Source organism: Chaetodon auriga, chromosome 13 (genome assembly GCF_051107435.1).
Source record: "Chaetodon auriga isolate fChaAug3 chromosome 13, fChaAug3.hap1, whole genome shotgun sequence".
In the NCBI taxonomy this organism is placed as follows: Eukaryota; Metazoa; Chordata; class Actinopteri; order Chaetodontiformes; family Chaetodontidae; genus Chaetodon; species Chaetodon auriga.
Window position 1 is genome coordinate 19,682,831 of NC_135086.1, and position 21,773 is coordinate 19,704,603.

At 43.6% G+C, this 21,773-nt stretch overlaps 1 protein-coding gene across 1 annotated transcript in view; it reads right to left on the reverse strand.

Annotated features, from left to right (window-relative positions):
- Nucleotides 1-20,905, reverse strand: part of klf7b (Kruppel like factor 7b) — a 64,667-nt gene extending 43,762 nt beyond the window's left edge. Inside the window, exon 1 of the mRNA XM_076747581.1 lies at nt 20,429-20,905. Coding sequence (XP_076603696.1) covers nt 20,429-20,530 — 102 coding nt within the window. The 5' untranslated portion in view covers nt 20,531-20,905. The remainder of the gene's footprint in view (nt 1-20,428) is intronic.
- Nucleotides 20,906-21,773: the final 868 nt, after the last annotated feature.

A 21,773-nucleotide genomic window follows, 5' to 3' on the forward strand; every position in this document is an offset into this window, starting at 1 on the left:
CCTGTACCTGTGTAAGAACTGCATTACTGATACGACTCCCTCATGAAATCTCTTTGGATATAAAAACTCAAAGCTGAGAGAATAAAGAGCTGCTGCAGTGCTGCGGTCTTTTCATTAATGCGCACGCGTACTTGTATATTGTAAAAACATTTTCAAAGGAACTGATCATCATTACACTGCATACTGTATGTAAATTGGATCAAACAAACAAATGTCATGAACACAGAGAAAATACAGAGTCCTACAGAGATCATCTCTGTATCCACCAGCCTCACTGAACAACACCGCACTGAACCCAATGAACCCAGTGAGGTAGAACATTATGTTAATGCTGAGATATGAGACTGCATTCCTGCCAACTACCCAGAGAGGAGATAGCATGCATGTGAATGTACGTGCACACGCTTTCACACTTCCACACACACACAGTCACACATTATATCTCCCATTCAAATCCACAGGGGGCTTCTGGCTTTATTTAGCTATATGAAAGACATACCGTGGTGTGTGCATGGCAGCTGGTCCAATCATGATAAGTATGCAAATTTACATTTGATTACTTTTATACGTGTGCTTTGTGGAGTGAGGTGAGTTTTACTTCAGTATCAGCTGCTGTCAGCAGGTAGCCCCGCTTTGAATCCAGCTTTGGAAAATGCTGATATTACTGCTGCATTTTCTACAGCGTGTGACAATATGACAACCCATCTATAACTGCGTCTGTGTGTGTGTGTGCAGAGAGAGAGAGACACACACAGAGAGAGAGAGGGAGTGTGATGAAGTACAAGCCTGTTTAAGGTCAGTCAAGCTGTGTTGAGCGTGGCCTTTACCATCCCGCCCCCCTGTGGAGGGTCCTGGAGGGCGGTCTGCATTGCGTGACCGAGTTCACGGACATTTTTTATGTCGTGTCGGTGTCGCGGAAAAGAAGTGAAAGCATCAGGCTTTGTCACCTGAGGCCTGCAGATGCTGTCAGAGGGCAGAACCAGAGGTACATATCACAAAGCCTAACATTGATACTATAATTCTGTGACTGTGCCACCCTGCTGCTTCCTGAGTTGCTGACTTTGTGGATGCCGGCTTAAAGCTATTCATACTGGTACCCAGCCGACTGGTCACCCTCCATCTGGACTGATTGAATTTCTTTAGTCTTTATTCGGATGCCCACCAGCTTCCACAGAGTGGTCCCTACTTAAAGGTGAGGTCACATCTACAGGGCTCGCTGGAGGGCTTTAATTACTGGACATCCTTTAATTTGCATCAAGACAAATAAAAGCGGGATAGATCAGAATGAAGGACCTTTTCCCCAAGAAACTCTTCCCAAAATTAAGTATACTTATATCAAATAGAGGAAATTGTAAATAAAGGCCTCATTCTCATATAGGTGTGTTACAAATAATTTAAATAAAGGCCATGAATATCATGACCCATGAATATTCACAGAACCTTTCAGAGTTAAATAATCGTGCTCCCATTTGATCAAATAATCAAATAAACAAACTCCATATTCAGTCATTAATGGAGCCCTTTACTCACCAAATGCAGGACAGCACAATTACAGAAAGAGCGTTCAACTGTAGTTAGTGACATATAAACCCGTCACTGAGTAATGTTCAATAAAGCAGAAGCACATTATTAATCCTTCTTTTCCAGTTGCAGCTTCAGCTTATTGTTTTCATCCCCACATTGGAAGAGAGCTCATTAGCTCACCCGGCAGTTATTTGGTGAACTGTCGCTCTTTGCCCATTTCTCATCCAGTTAAATGAGGTTATTGTTGGTGACGATCGTTTAGTTTAAACGGCTGCTCCTCTGAACACGCTTGATTTTATCACCCACACATCAGTCTGAACACAAGCAGACACCACAAGCTGTTAAATGATGTTCTGCGTAATGATGGTGTTTATATATGATGTCAGCACCATGATGCTGTGTGTGTGTGTGTGTGTGTGTGTGTGTGTGTGTAAGGACAGACTCCTTACTACAGCACACATGCTGACTTTTACCCCCTGATGTATTCCTGGTATATTGCTGACAGTCTGCAGTCTGAAGAATACATTCATTTAATGATTGCTGGGTTGTGTGTGTGTGTGTATCTGTTTGTGCGTGTGTGTGTGTGTGTGTGTCTGTCAGCAGCCAGCTAGTGTGCAAAAAACAGCCTCCTCACCGGAGTCAGTATATGCAGGCGTGGAGGTCACTGCACAAAAATTTGACAGACTTTTCTGATCGTATACTTTATCGAGAACAGATGGAGTAGATTACATTTAATCAAACACAGCAGATAAGCAATAAAGATATTAAAATAATAACAACGCCACTGCTGTGTGCGGGGCGGCTTCGTCCTTTGCAAAAATGAACAGGAAGTAGCCATAAAAATGAAAGTCCAAGCGGTTGATGTTCATGTGTCTCTAAGGGTGCAGCTTTCTAGTTTCTAGCAGTTTATAATATTATGAGTTTATAATTGGAAAATGATCACAGCAGCAATTATTTTACCCTCCATCTCAACAATTGTGAGATTGATGCTGTGGTGTTAGCTGTCGATCGCCATGTTGTGGTGAAAGCTGAGCCAGCTCTTACTTCTTTGCTGGAGCCGTCTGCTTCGGGACAACAGGCCGCATTTTATTCTATTTTTTAATGTTTGCATGCAAGGCTATTGTCAGTCTAAACACAGCCTAAAGAGGAAGAGTCGTAAGAGGTCTTTTGGGTAACATTACAGTCCAAAAATGGACGCGGAACATGGACACACACACAGTTCTGTTTCTACTTGGGTGTCTTCTTCCATTGTTGTGTTCATACATTTACTTGCACTTACAATGCAGACAGTTCTGGCTGCACGTGGACCCTCGCCGCAGACCCTCATGGAAAGTATCGTCTGGGCTTCAGTCGTTCAGACAGACAAAAAGTCTGAACTGTTTAAGCTAAAAATTGTTTCGCCTTGGGTGAATATGAGGTTGTCAAGCTAAAAATAAACACATCAGATATATAAAGGCATTGATGCACTCCGCACGACGGGCGGAAACAAAGACTCCACATTTTCTATCATTCTGCACTGTCAGATACCAAAACATGAAAGCAAATAAAGGCTATAAAAAGACATCATCAGTGTTAATCTTTGTAGACCATCATGACTGTGTGTGATCATGAAGAATAAGAGATGCAGTGAAAAATGTGAGTAACCCAGAAACACAGATACGTGGAGAGTAAACTAAATATAATACAGAGAGGTGAATGTAAGGAGGAAGAGATGACTCCTGTTGATTTAAGAAAAACATTTCTATTCCGTCCTTCAGAAGTGTTGTAGACAACGTGTGTGTGTGTGTGTGTGTGTGTGTGTGTGTGTGTGTGTGTGTGTGTGTGTGTGCATGTGTGTTTGTGTGTAATCTAATCAGGATATGGAGATTACTATTAAATCGTCCGGCAGGGATTACACTCCCTTTCACCGAGCTGATTCAAAGACGGCACTTATAAACGGGGGTTAACAGCTTGTTGTAAGACGCTGGATTGTGTGTGTGTGTGTGTGTGTGTGTGTGTGTGTGTGTGTGTGTGTGTGTGTGTGAGACCTACATGCCAAGCTAATCTTCACTGCTCAGAACGATGAGAGGGCCAAAGAAAAGCAGCCGAACAAAACTGAGACAAATACGTGATGAAAGATGGGAGAGAGGGCAGAACAAAGGAAAAGACACACACACTCACACACACACACAGTACACACGCACGCACACACACGCTAAGAAAATTATAGAGTTAGATGCACTCACCCAGCAATAACAGTGTAGAAGTGGAGGATCGCCACCTTTCCCGTCTGAGGTCACGTCAACAAGTCTGTTACTGTGTGTGTGTGTGTGTGTGTGTGTGTGTGTGTGTGTGTGTGTGTGTGTGTCAGTGCACTGCCTCTGTCAGAGCGTAACACATCATGACTTACAGCTCACACTATAGAAAATATGTCAAACTGACTCTGTGCAGCGTCTCGCCCTGATAAGGGATCAGGATGATGTCCGAGTGAAACTCCAAAGCTCCTGATCAGCTGAATGTTTTATATCAATATGAGGGCAAGCAAACGTCTTAGCAACACTTCAGGAGGATTCACGTCGATGTGAGACGTGCAGGAGGTCACAAAGACAAAATGTACCTATAGGATTTTACTGGCCTATTGCATCTGCCCATGCTCCATCTCCTGTGCAGACAGCGTGCGCCGTCCTCGACCGCTGATCGGTGCAAACTGCTGTGCCCTCTGCTCGGTGCAAGCTGCACTCCAGCGCTGTAGTTTGCGCTCTGAACAAATCGACAGGAAGCACAACAGAAAGTCCTGCAGCTTCTTTTGTGGGACTCCAATGGGGCTGTTTAAATAAACAAGCCTGACTTCCCTACAGTGTGGCTGTTTTCAGTGCAGGCTGCACACATCTTCACCCCACGGCATTCACAGTGATGGAGCAAAGACAAGCAGCACACTCAGCGTTTATCTCAACGTTTACTATATTACCTTTAACTGATTTTCGCCTATTGGGAAGCATATAAAGAAACACTGTCATCATCATCATCATCAAGGCCCGCAGAATGAGCAACCAGGTTTCATATTCAGGAGTCTCGACATGCACTGTAACGCATCAGGCTGTCTCCGATGAAGAGCAGGTAAATTTAATAAAGAAATGAAAAATGTTGATCCTGTACTGTCAGTTAATTCTAAACAGATCCTCCAGATGCTGTCATTACTCATTTGAGGGGGGTGGGAGGGTTCTTTGAATCACTGTGGTTCTTTGTAGAAGCTCTTCCTCAGTAAAAGAACCAATGCGAACCTCTCGTCTGGCCGAAAAAAAGTACTTTTTTCTGTGACCGCTTGCTGGAGCTTTTCCTGCTCTTAAAAAAGCAGAGCAAACAGGGAGAGTGTGCAGAGGATCTGCTGATGTGTATCAGAGGCAGAGTCAACAGCACCGCTGACCGGCCCACGATGCTGTTTGGTGAATTGTTTACAGAGCAAAGAGAAGCAGTCAGAGAAGCTTTAAATCAGCGCCGAGCAGAAAAGTTAGGCTGGAAATCTTGAGTGACTGAACTTCAAACACAGGCGAGTGTGCATCAGTGCAGTTTATCATTAAAGAAAGAAAACAGAAAAAAAAAAAAAGAAAGTCACACACCAAGTGCCATGGAGATGTTTGTGCAGAACAAAACACTCTCCTCTTCCCATTTCAATTTGTGCAAATTTTATGCAAAGCTGTCACTTGTTTTCACTCCGCAAAGCACATCTGTGCACACATCTGTGTCCTGACTCAGACCAGGGCTTCATTACACAACATCACCTGGCAGACACATGCTGCTGCTACATGCTAAACAACCGAGAAAACAGACTTTCCACTCAGGTTTCACACAGCTGCATGTTGATAAAAATACATAAGAAACTTTCAGCATTGCTAATAAAGACATGTTAATACGTATCGATGTACAGTGATGAATCAGTTTCCCCCTGCGTCCAGCCTTTGTCACGTGAGGCTGAACATGTCCTGGACAGTCCTGCGTCTCTGTCCTGGACACACAGATGAAACTATATCTATCGTCTCATCTAACAGAGGGTAAAATATGAGAATTTCCAAAAATGATGGGCTGTTCCTTTATTAGAGATCTCAAAAACATTACTCAAAGACGCTAACACTCAGTTAAAGTGATGCTCTGATGGCAAAGAGAGTTTCATGTATAGATAATGACTTAGCCGTCCAAAATCACTGCGATAGATCAGAAAATGTAATTCTCTGTCCTGTCTTTTCCCTTTAGGCTATGACACACACACACGCACACACACGCACACACACACACACACACACACACACGCACACACACACACACAGCGCTTGAGGTGTAACTCTGATCATAAATAAATGTATAACGAATGAAGTCATCACTTATACACACACAGAGTCCCAACCGCCTTTGTTTCGCACACACACAGAGTCACGCATGCTCACACTACACAATGACCTCATCCCTCACATCATCCCTCCTCCACCCCATCTTACACACACACACACACACACACACACACACACCCTCATATACGGAAAGGGTCAATCCATTAAGACTCAACAGCAGCTGATCCCCTCCTTTATGTTCCACTTGTTTAAATTCATTCATTCATTCCCTGCCTGTAACAGACTAATGTAAATGTATCAAAGAGCCAAATCACATCAGAGTTATTAACAGAGATATTCTGTTCTGCACAGTAATCATGCAATCCTCGTCCTCATGAGAGGAAATCACACACTTATCTGACTAAATGCACCCAAACATCCTTCATCACACTGAATCATTTATGATGTGTCAATTGTCATAACCTCATGAAGCTCGTTTATCCTGAACAGAAGCATTTCATCAGGACACACAAATTCACTCAACTCATCTGATGCCAAACGTGTTTTGCATCACCAGCTATCACACCAAGACATATAATAGTGGTTTGTGTGTAATCTGAAAGTGTTTTTAGTATTTTTAGGCAGGATTATTGTTTGCTTTACTCACTCTGCCTGTCTGGCTGATTTTAAACCTTTCTGTCTGTAACCTTCTTGGCCAGATTTCCTTTGTATAAGTGGTCTTTGATGGAACTTAACAGCTCAGTACAGGCCATAGAGATGGAGAGGACATGCTTTGATCATTCAGACATATACAGTCTGTGAGGGTGAGGGCTTCCTCCAAATGGTATTCCCTTATTTAGTGTGACGCTGATGGAGAGCACTGTCCAACAATTCTCTCCAAAATCTCCCACATGTGTTCAGCTGCTCTGAGATCAGGCGACTTTCTCACACTCATCAAAACATCCAGTGAACCCTTGTGCCCTGTGTGGACTCACGTCTTCAGGTGTTTCCTTTTATGTGCTGCTTGTCTATATGCGCTCGTTAAGTCTACGAAGGTTTGTCTCACGGATAAAAACGTTCCAAGGCTTTTTATTCTCATGCAAATATCCTCAGAAAAACCAAAAACAATAAAGGGAACTTGGACGGCAGCTCACACAAAACACAGAGAATGAATAAAATGAAAATATAGAATTATTCCAGTATGAGAAGGATCACTGTGAGTTCATGTGGAGAGATTTAGTCTAGTCAGTGGAGAGCCCTCAAACGGATAGATGAACAAGATTGTGTGTGTGTGTGTGTGTGTGTGTGTGTGTGTGTGAGAGAGAGAGAGAGAGAGAGAGAGAGAGGGAGAGAGAGTGTGTATGACTCCAGGGAGGTTTCTACTGTCATCACACCTTTTTTTTTCCACCAGGGTCTGGCTGTCTCTCCCTTTCCCTCCCTCGCTCTCTCCTTTACCTCCAGAGGTCTTTGTATTTTGAGGAAGCCACTGATCTCATTGGCCTTGCTGGAAAGCAAAGTGGGTGGACATATGACTCATACATGCCTCCATGCCTCTGTGTATGTGTGTGTGTGTGTGTGTGTGTGTGTGTATGTGTGTGTGTGTGCCTGATGAAGCCCTCTCTGCATAGAAAGTTGTCTTGGGGGTAAAAGAGAAACACCATCTATTTCTCCACTTTGCTGTGTCCTGCAGTTCAACCTTAAATAATTCAGATGTCTCCCCTCTTCCACAACACACACACACACACACACACACACACACACATATATGCTTGCATCCACCCACACACACAAGCACACACCCACCCACACACAAAACACACACACACACACACACACACACACACAAATTGTGTCTACAACTGGCATCAAAGTGGAGTTTGCTTTTCATCCAGCTGGAAACTGAGGCCATGTCCACACTAATGTGCAGAAATCTGAAAAGGCATGCCTTCTGTCTCTGCTCTGGGCGACTCTCTGTGGACACACCGGTCGGAAACTGATTTAAAATAATCCCGCAACTGCCATTATTATTGTCTTAATTATTATTGATTCTCCTATTGATCCCTTTGTCAATAAAATGGGGAAATTCTTCTTATTAGTTTCAAGGCAGCCTTATCCAACCAACAGCCCATAATCCAAAGATATTGTGTAATATATCTTCACATCTGAGAGGCTGGCTCAGAGGCTCAGAGACTTGTTTTAAGCTGAGGTGTTGACTTTGATATACAGTAATTGGTATCATTTCTATGTTTATGCTACTCCACCTACAACTTCTGAGTCGCTGCAGGGTCTCAAAGCAGCAGCCCACAAACAAACTGGTTAGCAGGTTGCACTCCTGACCCCCCCTCAGTCTAATCACTATTTTTCATTTGCGCAGTCATCTAGCGATAAAAGAGTTAAGAACAACACCTTCACTGTTTGATCAGGTGCACTTGCACACAAAATGAAAGAGACAGAGGCAACAGAAGGGAGTTTTAAGCCGCTTAAACCGCCTTAAAAAAGGAGGAAAAGGAATGGTTTTCTCTGGGAAACGACCAGTGAACAACATGTTTATGAACACACATTATTCAGAGTCCCTGACTTTTTTCTCAGACACGCACTTTCTAGCTCGAATTTGTCTCTCATGTCTGTGAACATGTACATACGGGCCGGGAGCACATTTATATACGCACATAAATAGACACACACACACAGCAGCAGCACTGGTCTACTCCCTCAGGTATTCCTGGCAACATTGTGGATTAAAATAGCTGTCGACCCACATATGCCAGTATAGCAGGCATGGCACTGCTGGGCCAGACACCACAACCATTTGTCCACACACAGTACAGCAGCACACAGCTGGCCTGATTTAGAAATACTTGCATAACATGCAGTTCTGACAAATAGTGAAAAATAGTGACCTGATGAGCCACAACTCAAACGTTAACGATTAACAGCATCTTTATTGCCTGAATCAATGTTTGCTGTTACTTAAAGTTCAAGACTTGAGGAAGGAGTCGTTCTTTTTAGTAACACAAGTAAAACTGAATTATCCAATCAGGTGTATTTTAGTTCAAAACTTTAGTCTCATCCAAAAAATGAGTCAGTTCTCTCGCAGCTGCAGCAGGAAACACATTAGAGGTAATGACATAATGTGGATTCAGTTAGTGACTCAGATATTTAACATCTCTGGCCCCGCAGCTGTTTTCGTGTTTGTTTGATATCCAGCGATCAGATCAGGTGGATCTAACCAATGGGAGCTCGAGGAAACTGAAAGGCAGACGTGACACCAGCGGGGGCCAATGAAGCTGAGGTTTGCCATAAAATACAAAGAATTCTGAACTCACGTACGCAGAGTTTGCTTTTAAATGGAGGATGTGAGGAGGCATTATTTGCATGCAAGACTGGTGGAAGGAGAACGAGCGTGTGTTCAACATTTCAAACACATACTGCTGCAATGACATCAAAGACAGCTGGTGAAAGGAGATGCTGAAGGAGGAGATCGGACGTGGACGCTGGTGAACTAGTGTACTTCGGGTCTGGGTTTATTTTTCATTCTTTCCTCAGTTCCAATTAAAGGTGCCCAGCGGGGTTTTCCTCCAAACAAGCAAAAGTTCTATTTATATTCAGCATTACTCACACAAACACACCGCGCGCATCTTTGAGCTCTAACAAATGTGTTAAATGCATTTCAGTCCTCATAAAACATCTGCAAAGCTGACTTTTAAAGTGGTTTAAATCCAACATTGTTAACTGACAAAAAAAGTCTTTTTTTTTGTGTGTCTGTGCACCTCACAAACAAGACAGGGATCCAATCAGAGACAAACAGTCCCACAGTGTGCCTGAAGGTCCCCCAGGAACCTTTAAGAAACTACTGAATGCTACCTCATACGCTGATATCTTAAACAGCAGTGCGCTTCTAACTTTGTGGCAACAGTTTGGCGAAGGCCTTTTCATTTCCTGTCAACAGGTTTAGCTTCGGCTTTGCTAATTGTTGCCTCTCAGCTCTCTGTCAGTGTGTTTCTACCTCTCCGTCTCTCACAGACAAAGAACTGCGTCGGCAGACTTGTGAAGAAAAACAGGACAAATTCCCAAGGTCATCCTCCTCCACTGCATATGACCCATTTACTGTGTCCCACTCTGCACACACACACACACACACACACACACACACACACACACACACACACACACACACACACACCAACCATGCATGCATAAAGGCACACAAGAACGCTTGGCACGCTCTGTGCTCCCTGCAACTCTGTCTCTTGTTCTGTCTCCAAACACACACACACACACACACACACACACACACACAGTATATTATGCTCAAATGCCCTGAAACAATGTGACATCCTGATGAAACTCTTTAGCAGGTGCTTGTTTCAGACAGACACACTGTGACTGTGGCTCTGAGACGCGCTTGGCAATAGTTCAACATCGTCGCATTTTGACATTTAGAAGGTCTCTGTTGAGATGACACGGCAATCCAAATACAAAACAACACTGAGAAGTTTTTGTTTTTCACATCTGAAAAGTTTTGTCTGATGTAAAGTACAGCAGTGATGTGTACAGTAACCAATCTTGTGTACATTTGTTATGATTCATCTGGGGTTTCACGTGTCGAAGCTGATGCACGATGCATCGATTCAGCCTTCTGTCCCTTTCCCCTTCCTAACCATCACACTGAAGAGAAGAGAGAACACAAAATAATTCACCATCCCTCCAAACAGATGAACAGCAGCTCGTATTTGACTTTCCACACTGAAATGTTCCATTCAAAGGCAGGTTGAAGCGGCTCAGCTCTGTTTACTGCAGCGCAGAAAGAAACGGTGCCTTTGGAAACAATTTCAGAAGGCAAACGACTGGCATAATTACAATGTCAGTGACAAGGACGCTTTCTGGGGAAAATTTAGTGAAGCAGTAGCAATACGAAAAATAAACATTTCCAAAGATGGCCACTGTTTCTTCCTCATCTCTGCTGGCTACACAACACAGTTAACCAAACACAACTGGAGCCATGGTTCCATCTTATTGTCGGGGGTCAGAAGGTGAAGTTGGTCGTTATTGAGATAGACACTGTCTAACTTACTTTAAACAAGCCTAACAGCAAGAGTGAGCGAGGTCAGATCTTGCACACGAGTCGAGATCTTTGTGAAATCAGCAGTAGATGTGTGTGTGTGTGCGTGTGTGCATGTGTGTGCGCGCGCTCGCATGTATCCTGGATGGTGCACTGCCAACTGTAGGCCTTGGCAAGCGAACACACACAGACACTCACTTCCTCTGCCACTGTCAACATCCTCTGCACACTATGAATGATGTCATTACCAAAACACACACACAGCACATATGAGTGCCCTGGTGGCTGTTGGTTCAGCACAGGAGCTGAGAACTAATGAGACAGGAAGAGGCTGTGTTTCCGACCAGGTGTGCAGATATTAAAGAAAAAAATAAAAAATCTCCCAAAAAGTCTGCAAAGCGTCATATGAATGAGCGTGTTCATTAACTGGTGCTGTGGGGATACTCTCAGGAGATCATGACAAGACAACGCTCTAAAAAGAGCCGCAGTAACTCCTCTGGTACTTCGTGACATTTCACTGCTGCTGGTATTTATGTTATTTTCATGAATTATTTCGGCTCCTCTGGCCAAACACAACGCGAGTCTTTCAGCTTTCCTTTTTCATTCTTTATTTTCGGAGAGTTTCCGAGTCCTCTCCACCCTGCCAGTGATAAAGGAGAAGAAGAAAAACAGAAGAGGAAGCAGGTCCTACAATGTCATTGTTTATTTGGAAAATGTGTTTCCATCAGCCTTTATTGCACCTTCACTGTGCTGACACGTCAACTTTCCCACCTCAGACTAGAGCAGGAACTTCTTGCTATATTTTAGCTGTTTTTTTTCCCAAATTTCTATCATTTCCATTCCTTTTTTTTATGTGCAAATTAAAAATGTGCGTAAACAAAAGGATGTTGGGGAGAGAACGGGAGGCAGAGAGGGGGAGAGAGGGCGGGAGGACGAGGGAGAGAGAAGAAAAGAAAGACAGAGAGAGAGAGAGAGAGCGAGCGAGGCGACTACAGAATGGGAGGGTTGGATGGATGCCAGGTCACAAGGCTTTATCCCTGAGCCAATCAGTCTGCAAACACTGCCTCAGCAGGGTGTAGACACACAAACACACACACACACACACACATACCTGTATGTGTGTGTGTGAGTGAGTGTGTGTCAACGCAGGTCAGCCTGTGATCACCAGGAGGATTTCTCATAATAAAAAAAACAGTCAAGTCAAACACTCGCTGCTGCTCTATTTTGGAATAACTTCCCAAATACAAGTGCATTTGATCAGCAAACCCAGTCTCGAATCAGATCATAGAGAAACAGTAAATAAAATAAATACCTGCTGAAGATTCATTACAAACTGTGTCCATAATGTGGAGGTACAGCATCGTTGGGCCTGTAGTAGAAATTTCATTCAGTTGAAAATGCTTCACTTTGCTGACGTCCTTGAAGGTATGATTATGGTTCGGTGCAGTTCAGTCCAGTGCTTCCCTGATCTAGAATCTATATAAGTAGCTTGATATTTCAAATAAATGGAAAAGTGCCAGAATGGTGCATTAACATGCAGCCGGTGAAAGATGACTTCCCTAAGAGCCCAGTCGCACAAGAAAGTGACGCAGCACAATGCTTTGGCACATCCGACGTGTAACGGATGCTGATGGAAACCCGGTGATGTAGTGACTACTGGTGCTCTCAGTCACTAAGCAGACAGAAAGCTGGCGCTCTAAGTTCAAGGGAATTTATTTGTTCCAAGAAGGACTGCAGGCCGAGCTGCATGTTTCTTGTGAGACAGTTAACACTCCTACGGAGAAGGCTTATATAAGGCTGAAAAGAGAAGAGAAGCTGCAACCAGAGAGTGATGAGTCTCAGGAGATAACTTGTTGGAAATACGAGCATGTCACTGATCAATGATCTGACATGCTAACCTGCTCACTCTGAACGTACCTCATGTAAATTCGACACCTTTGCAGCTGTTGGAAGCTTCGCTTTTGTTCAAGCTGTGACAGAGGTTTTCCCCTGCTCACACTCTTTGCTAAGCAAGGCTAAACGCCCTCCTTTACTGAAGCCACAGAGGTGAAACTGATATCAGTTTTCTCTTCTGAGAGCATGTAACTCAGCAAACAAGCACATTTCTAGCGTTTCCTATCATAAATATGGGCAAAAAAATCAATATGTGTATAGTATGTAACACAGGATGTGTGATCAGATGACTTCCACGGTGTGCTTGAAGCGTGAAGAGATGAATGGGTAAATCTCCTTGTAAACTGGAGTAATCAGGCTCCACAGTGAATCGTGCTGGAGAGTTGTCCTCCATAGAAAACCACTCATCTTGAAAGATCAGGGCTATGGCTTTCACAGTATAAGCTCTCGCCATCACGAGTGCAGTTCATTTGTTCTGCTTTCCTGCCGCAGCAGTCTGACTGCTCACTTTCTTATCTAATCTCTGCCACCGTAGACTGAATGCCTTATTCACTTACTGAATTATGGGTTCTCGGGCGAGTGTGTGTGTGTGTGTGTGTGTGTGTGTGTGTGTGTGTGTGTGTGTGTTCGACTCGAGTGATTTCAAATTATGAGGAATAGACAATAACTGTGTGTGTTTGGGAGAATGATAAAAAAGAAAATGAATGAATGCAGTGATTAGAGCAGCTCATACTGAGGACAATATTGGCACCAGCTTCCACACTGTAAGAAGTGAGGAGGCACGTTCGTGACTAAAGCCTTCTGTTTTTACAGCTTCAGATGTTTCCCTTCTTTCTCTGTTCTCCCGTCGTCACTGGACTATGATATATACATACAGTTATGAATGGCAAATTCAAGGATCTCTTTGGTATGACAAAGTCTAAAGTTTGCTGAGAAATCATTGTAGACTCCCGTTCAGTGGAGGAAGAAGAACTCAGATCTTTTACTTCCGTCAAAGTAGGCATACCACAATGTAAAAATACTCTGTTAGAAGTGGTAAGGTGAAAAGTATTGGAGTAAATAGATTTTACTATATTCCACCCCTGCTTCCAGTCATCCATTTTTTTTATAAAGCTTGTCGTGTTCAGGGTCACGGTGGCCTGCAGTCAGTCCCAGCATGCAGTGAGCAAGAGGCAGGTCACCGTGGACAGTCTGTCGGTCCATCACTGGGCTGACACACAGAGACTGACGAGAGTTGTGCTGATCAACCTGAGCCTGGCAGGTTCAGTTCAAAAGCAAATCACAAGCAGCTGAGTGGTGAGAAGCATGTCAGCCTCCAAGCTGTTCATACGGGTCAATTCTGATGGCTGTATAAGAAAAGTGTCAACAAACCAGAGGAAAACTGGCAGCAAAACCATCATTGTTGGCAGTCAGTGCACCCCTAAATAAAATCTGATATTATTGCTAACAGAATTGATTCAGCTATGGAGCAAAGCATCAGGTTTCATTTGTCAATAAACCTCTGCTTTGGGCGTCATTTTCAGTAACCATCTTGGAATAACTGGTCTGCAAACAGAGCAGCAATCGGTCTTTAGTTCTAGACGAGTGGAACGTATTGGAGACAGCAGATGAAAAGTCAGAGAATCACCAAAGTCATTAGGTTTCATCCTTTAAGGAACATGAAGATCTTTATCAAACATCACAGCAATCTGCGTTAAAGTTCTTAAGATATTTCACCCTTCAGTGAAGTGCTGGACAGACAGCACAGTCCTCATGAGCAGAGGACAACATGGGACTTCCACTTTGTTCACTGAAGGAAGAATGAACGAGGCCAAAAAGATAAACTTTACACAAAATGATAATTTATTGAATTTAAAAGCTGGAACCAGCATATTACGTTTTTTTACTAAATAAGTTCTACAAAGTATTAATTGAATGAAGGTTTCATTCATTTTCTTTTAATAAACTGGTTGATTGATGTCTTTCTTGTGCCAGCACTACAAATATGTTAATAGAGCCATGCAGAAGTAGCACTAAAAGTTCCTGTTGATGTTAATATGAAATATATTAAATTCAACGTTAAGTTGGTCTTCAAATAGTCGATTTTCTGACATTTCGTTATTACACAATCAGCAGCTTCCTCCCCTCTTCTCTTCATCCCTCTCTCTGTCGCGCCTTCCTTTCTGTCCTCTCTTTCCTCTTTTTCTCTCTGTTCCTTTGTTTTTTTCCATTGTCTTCCGCTTTTTTTTTTTTTCATCCACTGTGACTATGAGGAAGCAGCTGTGCAACACAGACAATTACATAACTCCCTGCATGTGTGTACGTCTGCGGTAACACGGGAAGGACAGCGAGCGACACAAAAAGAAGGTGCCGTGAAAAAATATGAATCTAACTTTCACCTGCATTTATTCTTTTTACCTCATGTATTGTGTCTACTGGTGTTTTCTTATTTCTCTCTCATCCTTTCCTCCACTTATCCTCCCACCGCCACCCATCCCCACCACCCTTCCCTCCATCCCTACATACAGAGTTACTGGGCTGTGAAATGTGAAAAACTGCAGCATGCATGGCAATTCATTATCTTGTCAAAGTTCCCAGGGCCAGCCTCAAGCCAGGGGGGAGAGACAGAGACAGAGAGAGAGAGAGAGAGAGAGAGAGAGAGAGAGAGAGAGAGAGAGAGAGAGAGAGAGAGAGAGCCTGGTTCATGCCATGGTTGCTGTAGTAGGTTAACAGGTTACCAAAGGGAAGAGAGGAAGGTGAAACAACAGACACTGTACAAGAGAAGCTTCACAGCATGACGAGTATCTTATTACTGTTATGGTCAACAACTTGGTTTGTCTATTGGTTTGAGTCAGACTGGGTCTCATTTTAGTGGCTCCAAAGAAAACCAAACCAAACAAAACTCCGCTTTAAAAATATTAAAAGATGAAATAATGAAACTTACTAATGCAAGTAACATGTAACTGTCAGTCTGTCAGTGGAAAATGTGGGTTGATAAAGAATTCAGTGATAATAACAATACAGGAGAGGTTCCAGTGAGAGCCAGTGAGACCTTTCAAAATGTTGGTGCATAGAAAAAAGCCCAAGGAAACATTCTGAACTGAATTTAACCTGGGTGGCAGTATTTCCTCCCAGGCTGTGTAGCTCACCAACAAGCTCCGTAAGTCAAAAGCTTCAGCTGAGTTATTGTGTTTTTGATGGTTCAGTTCAGGCACAGAAATGTTAGAAATGGTTAACAGAGAAATGATGGCGCTTGCAGTGGCGATACATAACCTAAGAGTGAACCCTGCCTGGCAAGACAAATTCAGGGGACAAGACCCAGGATGCGCCTCTCAAGGGCCAAAAGCTTTTCACAGCACTGCTGAATTAGAGGATTTAACGTGAAAACTAGCTGTGATTGGTGAGTAGAAATACTGTAAGGACTGGACAGAAGCACATGCAATGGTTGAATCTGTGTGATGATAAACTGCTGCAGGTACCATACTGACAGAATGCACTCTGGAGAAAGCTGCAGGGCTGTAGGCTGCAGGCTCGCCAGGCCTAATGGAGACACTGTATATCAGTAACACAGACCTGGTTGCTCTAGCATAGCGCTGTAATGACACCGCAGCAAATAAATCAATCAGCTTGAAAAGAACTACAGACACAGAGACTATGTAAATTAAGAGACAAGATGAGAAAGAGGCAGTGAGAGAATGAGCCTGTTAAAAGCACTGTTGGGCCTCTAAATGAGGCTGGTTACCTGCACGCAGTGTCCATTTACACTGTAAATGCCGATCTTTATTCACAACAACCACATGAGAACCACCTCTGCTTCAGTTTTCACCTCCACCAACCCTTTGTTTTTGCTGTCTCTATTTTTCCCATCACACTTTGGCAGGGCTCTGCTTTGAACTAAATGGATTATATCTAATTGGAAAGTCTGGGTTTGCCATTTTATCCTTGGACACTGCACACACACACACACACGCAAATCCCTAAAGCCCATCACATCATTCCAAACCTGCAAAGATGCAGCAATTATATGCAGAACATGGGCCCGTACTGTCAGAGGCAACAAGGCTGACAGACAGGGTAGAGAGAGAGAGAGAGGGAGAGAGAGAGAGAGAGAGAGAGAGAGAGAGTGTGTTTTCCACATGTTTAGCCATGATGCAAAGCAGCTGATAAAAGAAGCCTGTACGAGGAAACAAAGACCAGGAGCATGGTGCAGGGACAGACAGGAACGATAAATGACACACACAAATCTGATTGTTTGTTTGTATATATGTGTGTGTGTGTGTGTGTATGTGTGTGTGTGTGTGTGTGTGTGTGTGCGTGTGTGTGTGTGTTTCTCTGTCCGTCTGACAGCAAACGGCCAATTACTGTCGAAAGTGGCGGGATGAGTCCTGCCAGACCATAGCTTTCCATTAGTGCATGCCAGCCAAGCATGTGTGCGTGTGTGTGTGTGTGTGTGTGTGTGTGTGTGTGTGTGTGTGTGTGTGTGTGTGTGTGTGTGATGGAGTGAATGAGGGGATAGAGGGAGACAGAAGGAACAAGAGTGGAAAAAATGTGGGTGTGCCTGGTCTCAGTGTGTGTGTCTGTCTCTATGCTCTCCCTGAGACTGTCCCCACTAGTGCAGATAAATTTGAAAACACACATCTTTTCCATCAGTTTTGGCCTTTTGTCCACAATAGCCCAACGTTTTGCACTCTGAAGAACTAAAAATATATCAAAAATGCTCTCTTTGGAGAGTCTGAATGCTCATATTGCAGTTTGTCTGAGGGACACTGGGCAAACACTTGCCCTCTTAATGTGTGGGAGCCCTGAAGCGACATCGGCATTGAGTACTCGTCGTGTTTCTGTCCACCTGACGAATGTAAATATTCACTCCGTTAATTGTTCTGTTTTGGTCTCCACCAACTCCGAACATAGTCATCTGTCTCTTTAGCTGCTGGATGTTCCACTTTCTTCACCAGCGGCCCACACACTGAGTCTGTGCTGTCTGGGGCTGGGCAGGTAGTGTACAATGGGCTATCACAGCTGCCAGCTGCTGCTGGAAATGATGCAACTAATTATCCTCTTACTCACATCCAAATATGACATCTGATAGTTTGGACATATACCCACACATATAATGTGCTTGCGCTTGCAGATTTGCATATCATAGAAGCATGAGTTATTGGCCTTGGCAGAGGTCTGCACTCTATGGGTGCCCTTCTAGAACACGTTTGCCACTAATTCCTGATAAGAACAGAAACAGCCATATTTCAAAAACATCCCTTCAAGACAACTTTGCCTCCAGTTACCTTTCATTGCCACTAGTTGTTGCTGAAGTAGCAGCTAATGTGGATTTGAATAAACAACAAACTCTGAGAGCGCCCTCGTCATTTTAACGACACACACAAAACAAGTGCTGTCACTCACTTTTGGTTCAAGGGTTGCAAGCATGGCTGTCAAATTTCAAACATCACCGCACAGTGTTCTCATTTTAGTTAAACAGTATTTGTATTAACATGAAATATGTTTTCTGCATGTGCGGATACACTGTGAGGAATCACCCAGGTGTGCACCCCTGACTGGAGGCACCAGTTTAAACAGATTTGGCAGCCATTCTGTGGAAAGTGAGACGTGACATCAAAACCTGGAACTGCATGAAAACTCTCAATCAATTAACAATATGCTTACAGACAGAAAAAATAGGTTACAGGGGATGAAACTAAGTGCTGTTTGGACTAAAAATAGGATGAGGCAGTGTGAATTTGTGTCAGTAAGACAGTCGGGGAGGAGAAATGCAGTCCGGGCTTCATTCAGGACTATATAAACACACACATGGGCCAGCCCTTTCAAATGCACACAATGGACCGACCCAGCGCCATCTGAGGAGATGCTGTCCCTCGCGCAGACCCTTGGAGAGTCTTAGGGTGTATTGGTTTACTGAACACTAAATAGCAGGTGGCAACACACTCCAACACACACACACACACACACACACACACACACACACACACACACACACACACTCAGACATGAGGCTGAAGATGGCTTCCAATTAACAGCTTCCATTTCTCAAGTTCAAGGGTGGAAACTTGAGGGAAAATATTTGTGTCACCTGATTTTTCTCTTATTAAATTACATTCAAAAACTCACATAGGTGCTATATATCAAATTTTGAGTCTAAAACTGTTTTCAGTCCTCATTCAGATTTTCTCCCCGCAGACCCCAGACGTATTTGGTACTCAGAAAAATCACCGCAATTGACTTTGAATGTATTTTAATAGAAGTCCAATAAAGATTTACATCTCAGTTAAAGGTTATGAGACAGTCTGTTGGCTCTCATGCAGAGTCTGGTAAATGTTCTATAGCGGGGGATGATGATGCATAATTCAGCAGGATTATCTGCAAACAAACAGTGGCAGATGCAGATATATTATTTAAAGACAAGTCACTAGCTATTAGGCATGTGTCCGTCTTACACTGCCTGTGTGTGTGTGTGTGTGTGTGTGTGTGTGTGTGTGTGTGTGTGTGTGACAATCCAAACATATCAGCCTGACAGACTGGTCTATCGATCACATCAGTCACACTATAACCAACTCCAACATCAGTACAGTGACTGAAAAACAAAATCACTCCATGTTCACCTTCGATCAGCTCTCAGGTATCAATTAAATGCAGCCACAGCAGAAAGTCTCCTTCATTCAGCACAACAGGACAACAAACAGTCACACCTTGATGGAAAGTTGGAGGAAAACTGTTGTTTTTAAATGCTAAACTTTTCAGATGCACATTCAGGTGACATAAGCAGCACATAAGCAACTTAAAGGGATAAAGCAGCTGAATGAGATCAACGTGGAGCCCTAAACGTTGCTGCCTGGTAAAAACCTCTTATCTCCAAAACGTCAAGTTTAAAGGAAAGCCATGAGAAAAGCAGCATTTTCACATTGACTTCTATCCAACACTGTGTCGTATTAACAATAAGGGCAATGTGCAAGAGAAATACAAACGGCAGAGCAGCTGAATTTGATGCTTAGTAGACCAAAGTGAAGCTGAAAACCTCTCATCTCCAAAACCTCAATCTTTCAGGAAAAGCAACATTTTCTGCTTGACCAAACGCGTTTTTTTTTTTTGTTTTGTTTATCAGGTGCGTTTGAAAGCCTTTTTAGATTGGAGTTAAAATCTGAGCATCATGAAGGGGAACAACAGCCTCATGCTTCTGATTTTACCTAAATGATTCAGGGGCTTAATTAACCCTTAAATATATTTAAGGTACACTTCAGGGGGCAGCCGTTCGTAGTAGCGCACGGGGCGTAAATGTAAAGATGCTCAGACTGTATTTAAAATGCTGTTTGTCCATTAGTGCCATTAGTGCGTAAAGCTCTGTCTGTATCCTCTCCCTTCTCCTCCCCCTTCTCACCCCACTCCCCCGTGTGTGTGTGTGTGTGTGTGTGTGTGTGTGTGTGTGTTTTCTCCTGTCAGCGGACCTCGCCGTGCTCCATGTGAGCGAAAAAAAAGAAAAAAAAGAAAAAAAGACGCAACTGCACGGGGCTGCTGCTGCCGCTCCTGAGCGCACTACAGATGCAAAACAGTAAAAACACAGAGGAAAAAACAGCAAGCAGCGCACACATGATAAATCATCCCAGTTTCTAACCCCTTCAGTTTCCCGGAAAAGAAGAGAAAACGCATCATCTCTGACCTGCTGCCAGTTCTCCTCCAGGGAAGGCATCGCAGAGAAATAACCAGTGTCATGAACGAGTTGGAGTTCCTGGAAAATACTGTAATTCGCCAACACATCCATGCTTGATGCAAAAAACAGGAAAACTCAGTAAAGAAGTCCGGGATCCAAACGGTAAAACGCACTTCTTCTTTCCTCTTCTCAGACTTGAAGTAAGAAAAGAAGAAATGCTGGGGAAAAAAAATCTCAGCTGGTGCAGATGAGCGCACCTGAGCACTTTAATGAAAAAAGAAAAAAGCGAACAGGAAAGAAAGAGTTGATTATTTTATTTTTGTCAATGCAATCCCCTCTCCTCTCTGCTCGCTATGTCACGCCTCTCTCCTCAGTCCGGACTTGGGGGTGCCAGATCTATTTCCGCATTGCCAGATTGCCAGTCGGTCTCCGTACAAGCTGCCAGGTTGCCAGGTTTGCTTCTCCAGCAGCAGACTGGACCCCGCTGCAATCCAGGCGACCGGCGCGAGAGGGGAGGGAGGCAGGGGAGGAGCCACCTGTCAATCAATTTCATGCGTGACCTAATAAGGTAAATAGGGTTGATGATGTCACTGACGTCCAATTAAGGAGGCGCTGAGACCGAGGGAGGGGGCGGAGCGCGCAGGGAGGCAGAGATGCTATTGGCTGCAGGAGGCTGTCAGTCCGGCCGTAGATGGCAGTGAGGGGTGAGTTATTTTTAGAGGCCTATATAAAAGCAGCAGCATTCCTGTCTCAGTCATTACAGGCTGCGCAGGCAGAGAGGAGAGAAACCACGAGCACTGCCGAGGAAAGAGTCACCAAAAAGCCAGAACACTTGTAAGAATCAGCAGAAAGAGGCAGCTGAGCGCCAGAAGCAGCAGCTGTGATGGTGGAGAGACTGCTCCATGTGGTCTTCATGCGGTGATGTCTGTGCGGAGAGCAGGGACGCAGTGGAGAGAGGAGCTCAGCACGGTCCTCCCACCTGTTCACTTTGCAAGAGTTTATCCCCCTTTTGTCCATGTTTGGAGTCTAGGAAATCCACATTCATTTGCATTTTTTTTTTTTTTTTGTGCCCACTCTTAATACTCACTGTTGCCAAATGTCACTGTGTATAATGACAAAGTACATATACTGATAATCAATAGTGGAAGAAGAGTTCCAGTTACTGTTATTATAGTAAAAAGCAGCATGCCACACTGTAAAAACACTTCATCACAAATAAACAAATTCCTACTTGAATGCACATAAGTAAATACACGTAGTTACTTTCCATCACTGCTAATGACAGTACTATGCAAAAAATATTAGGAACGTTATCACTGATTATTGCAGGAAAATGACTCAAGATGTGAAACTG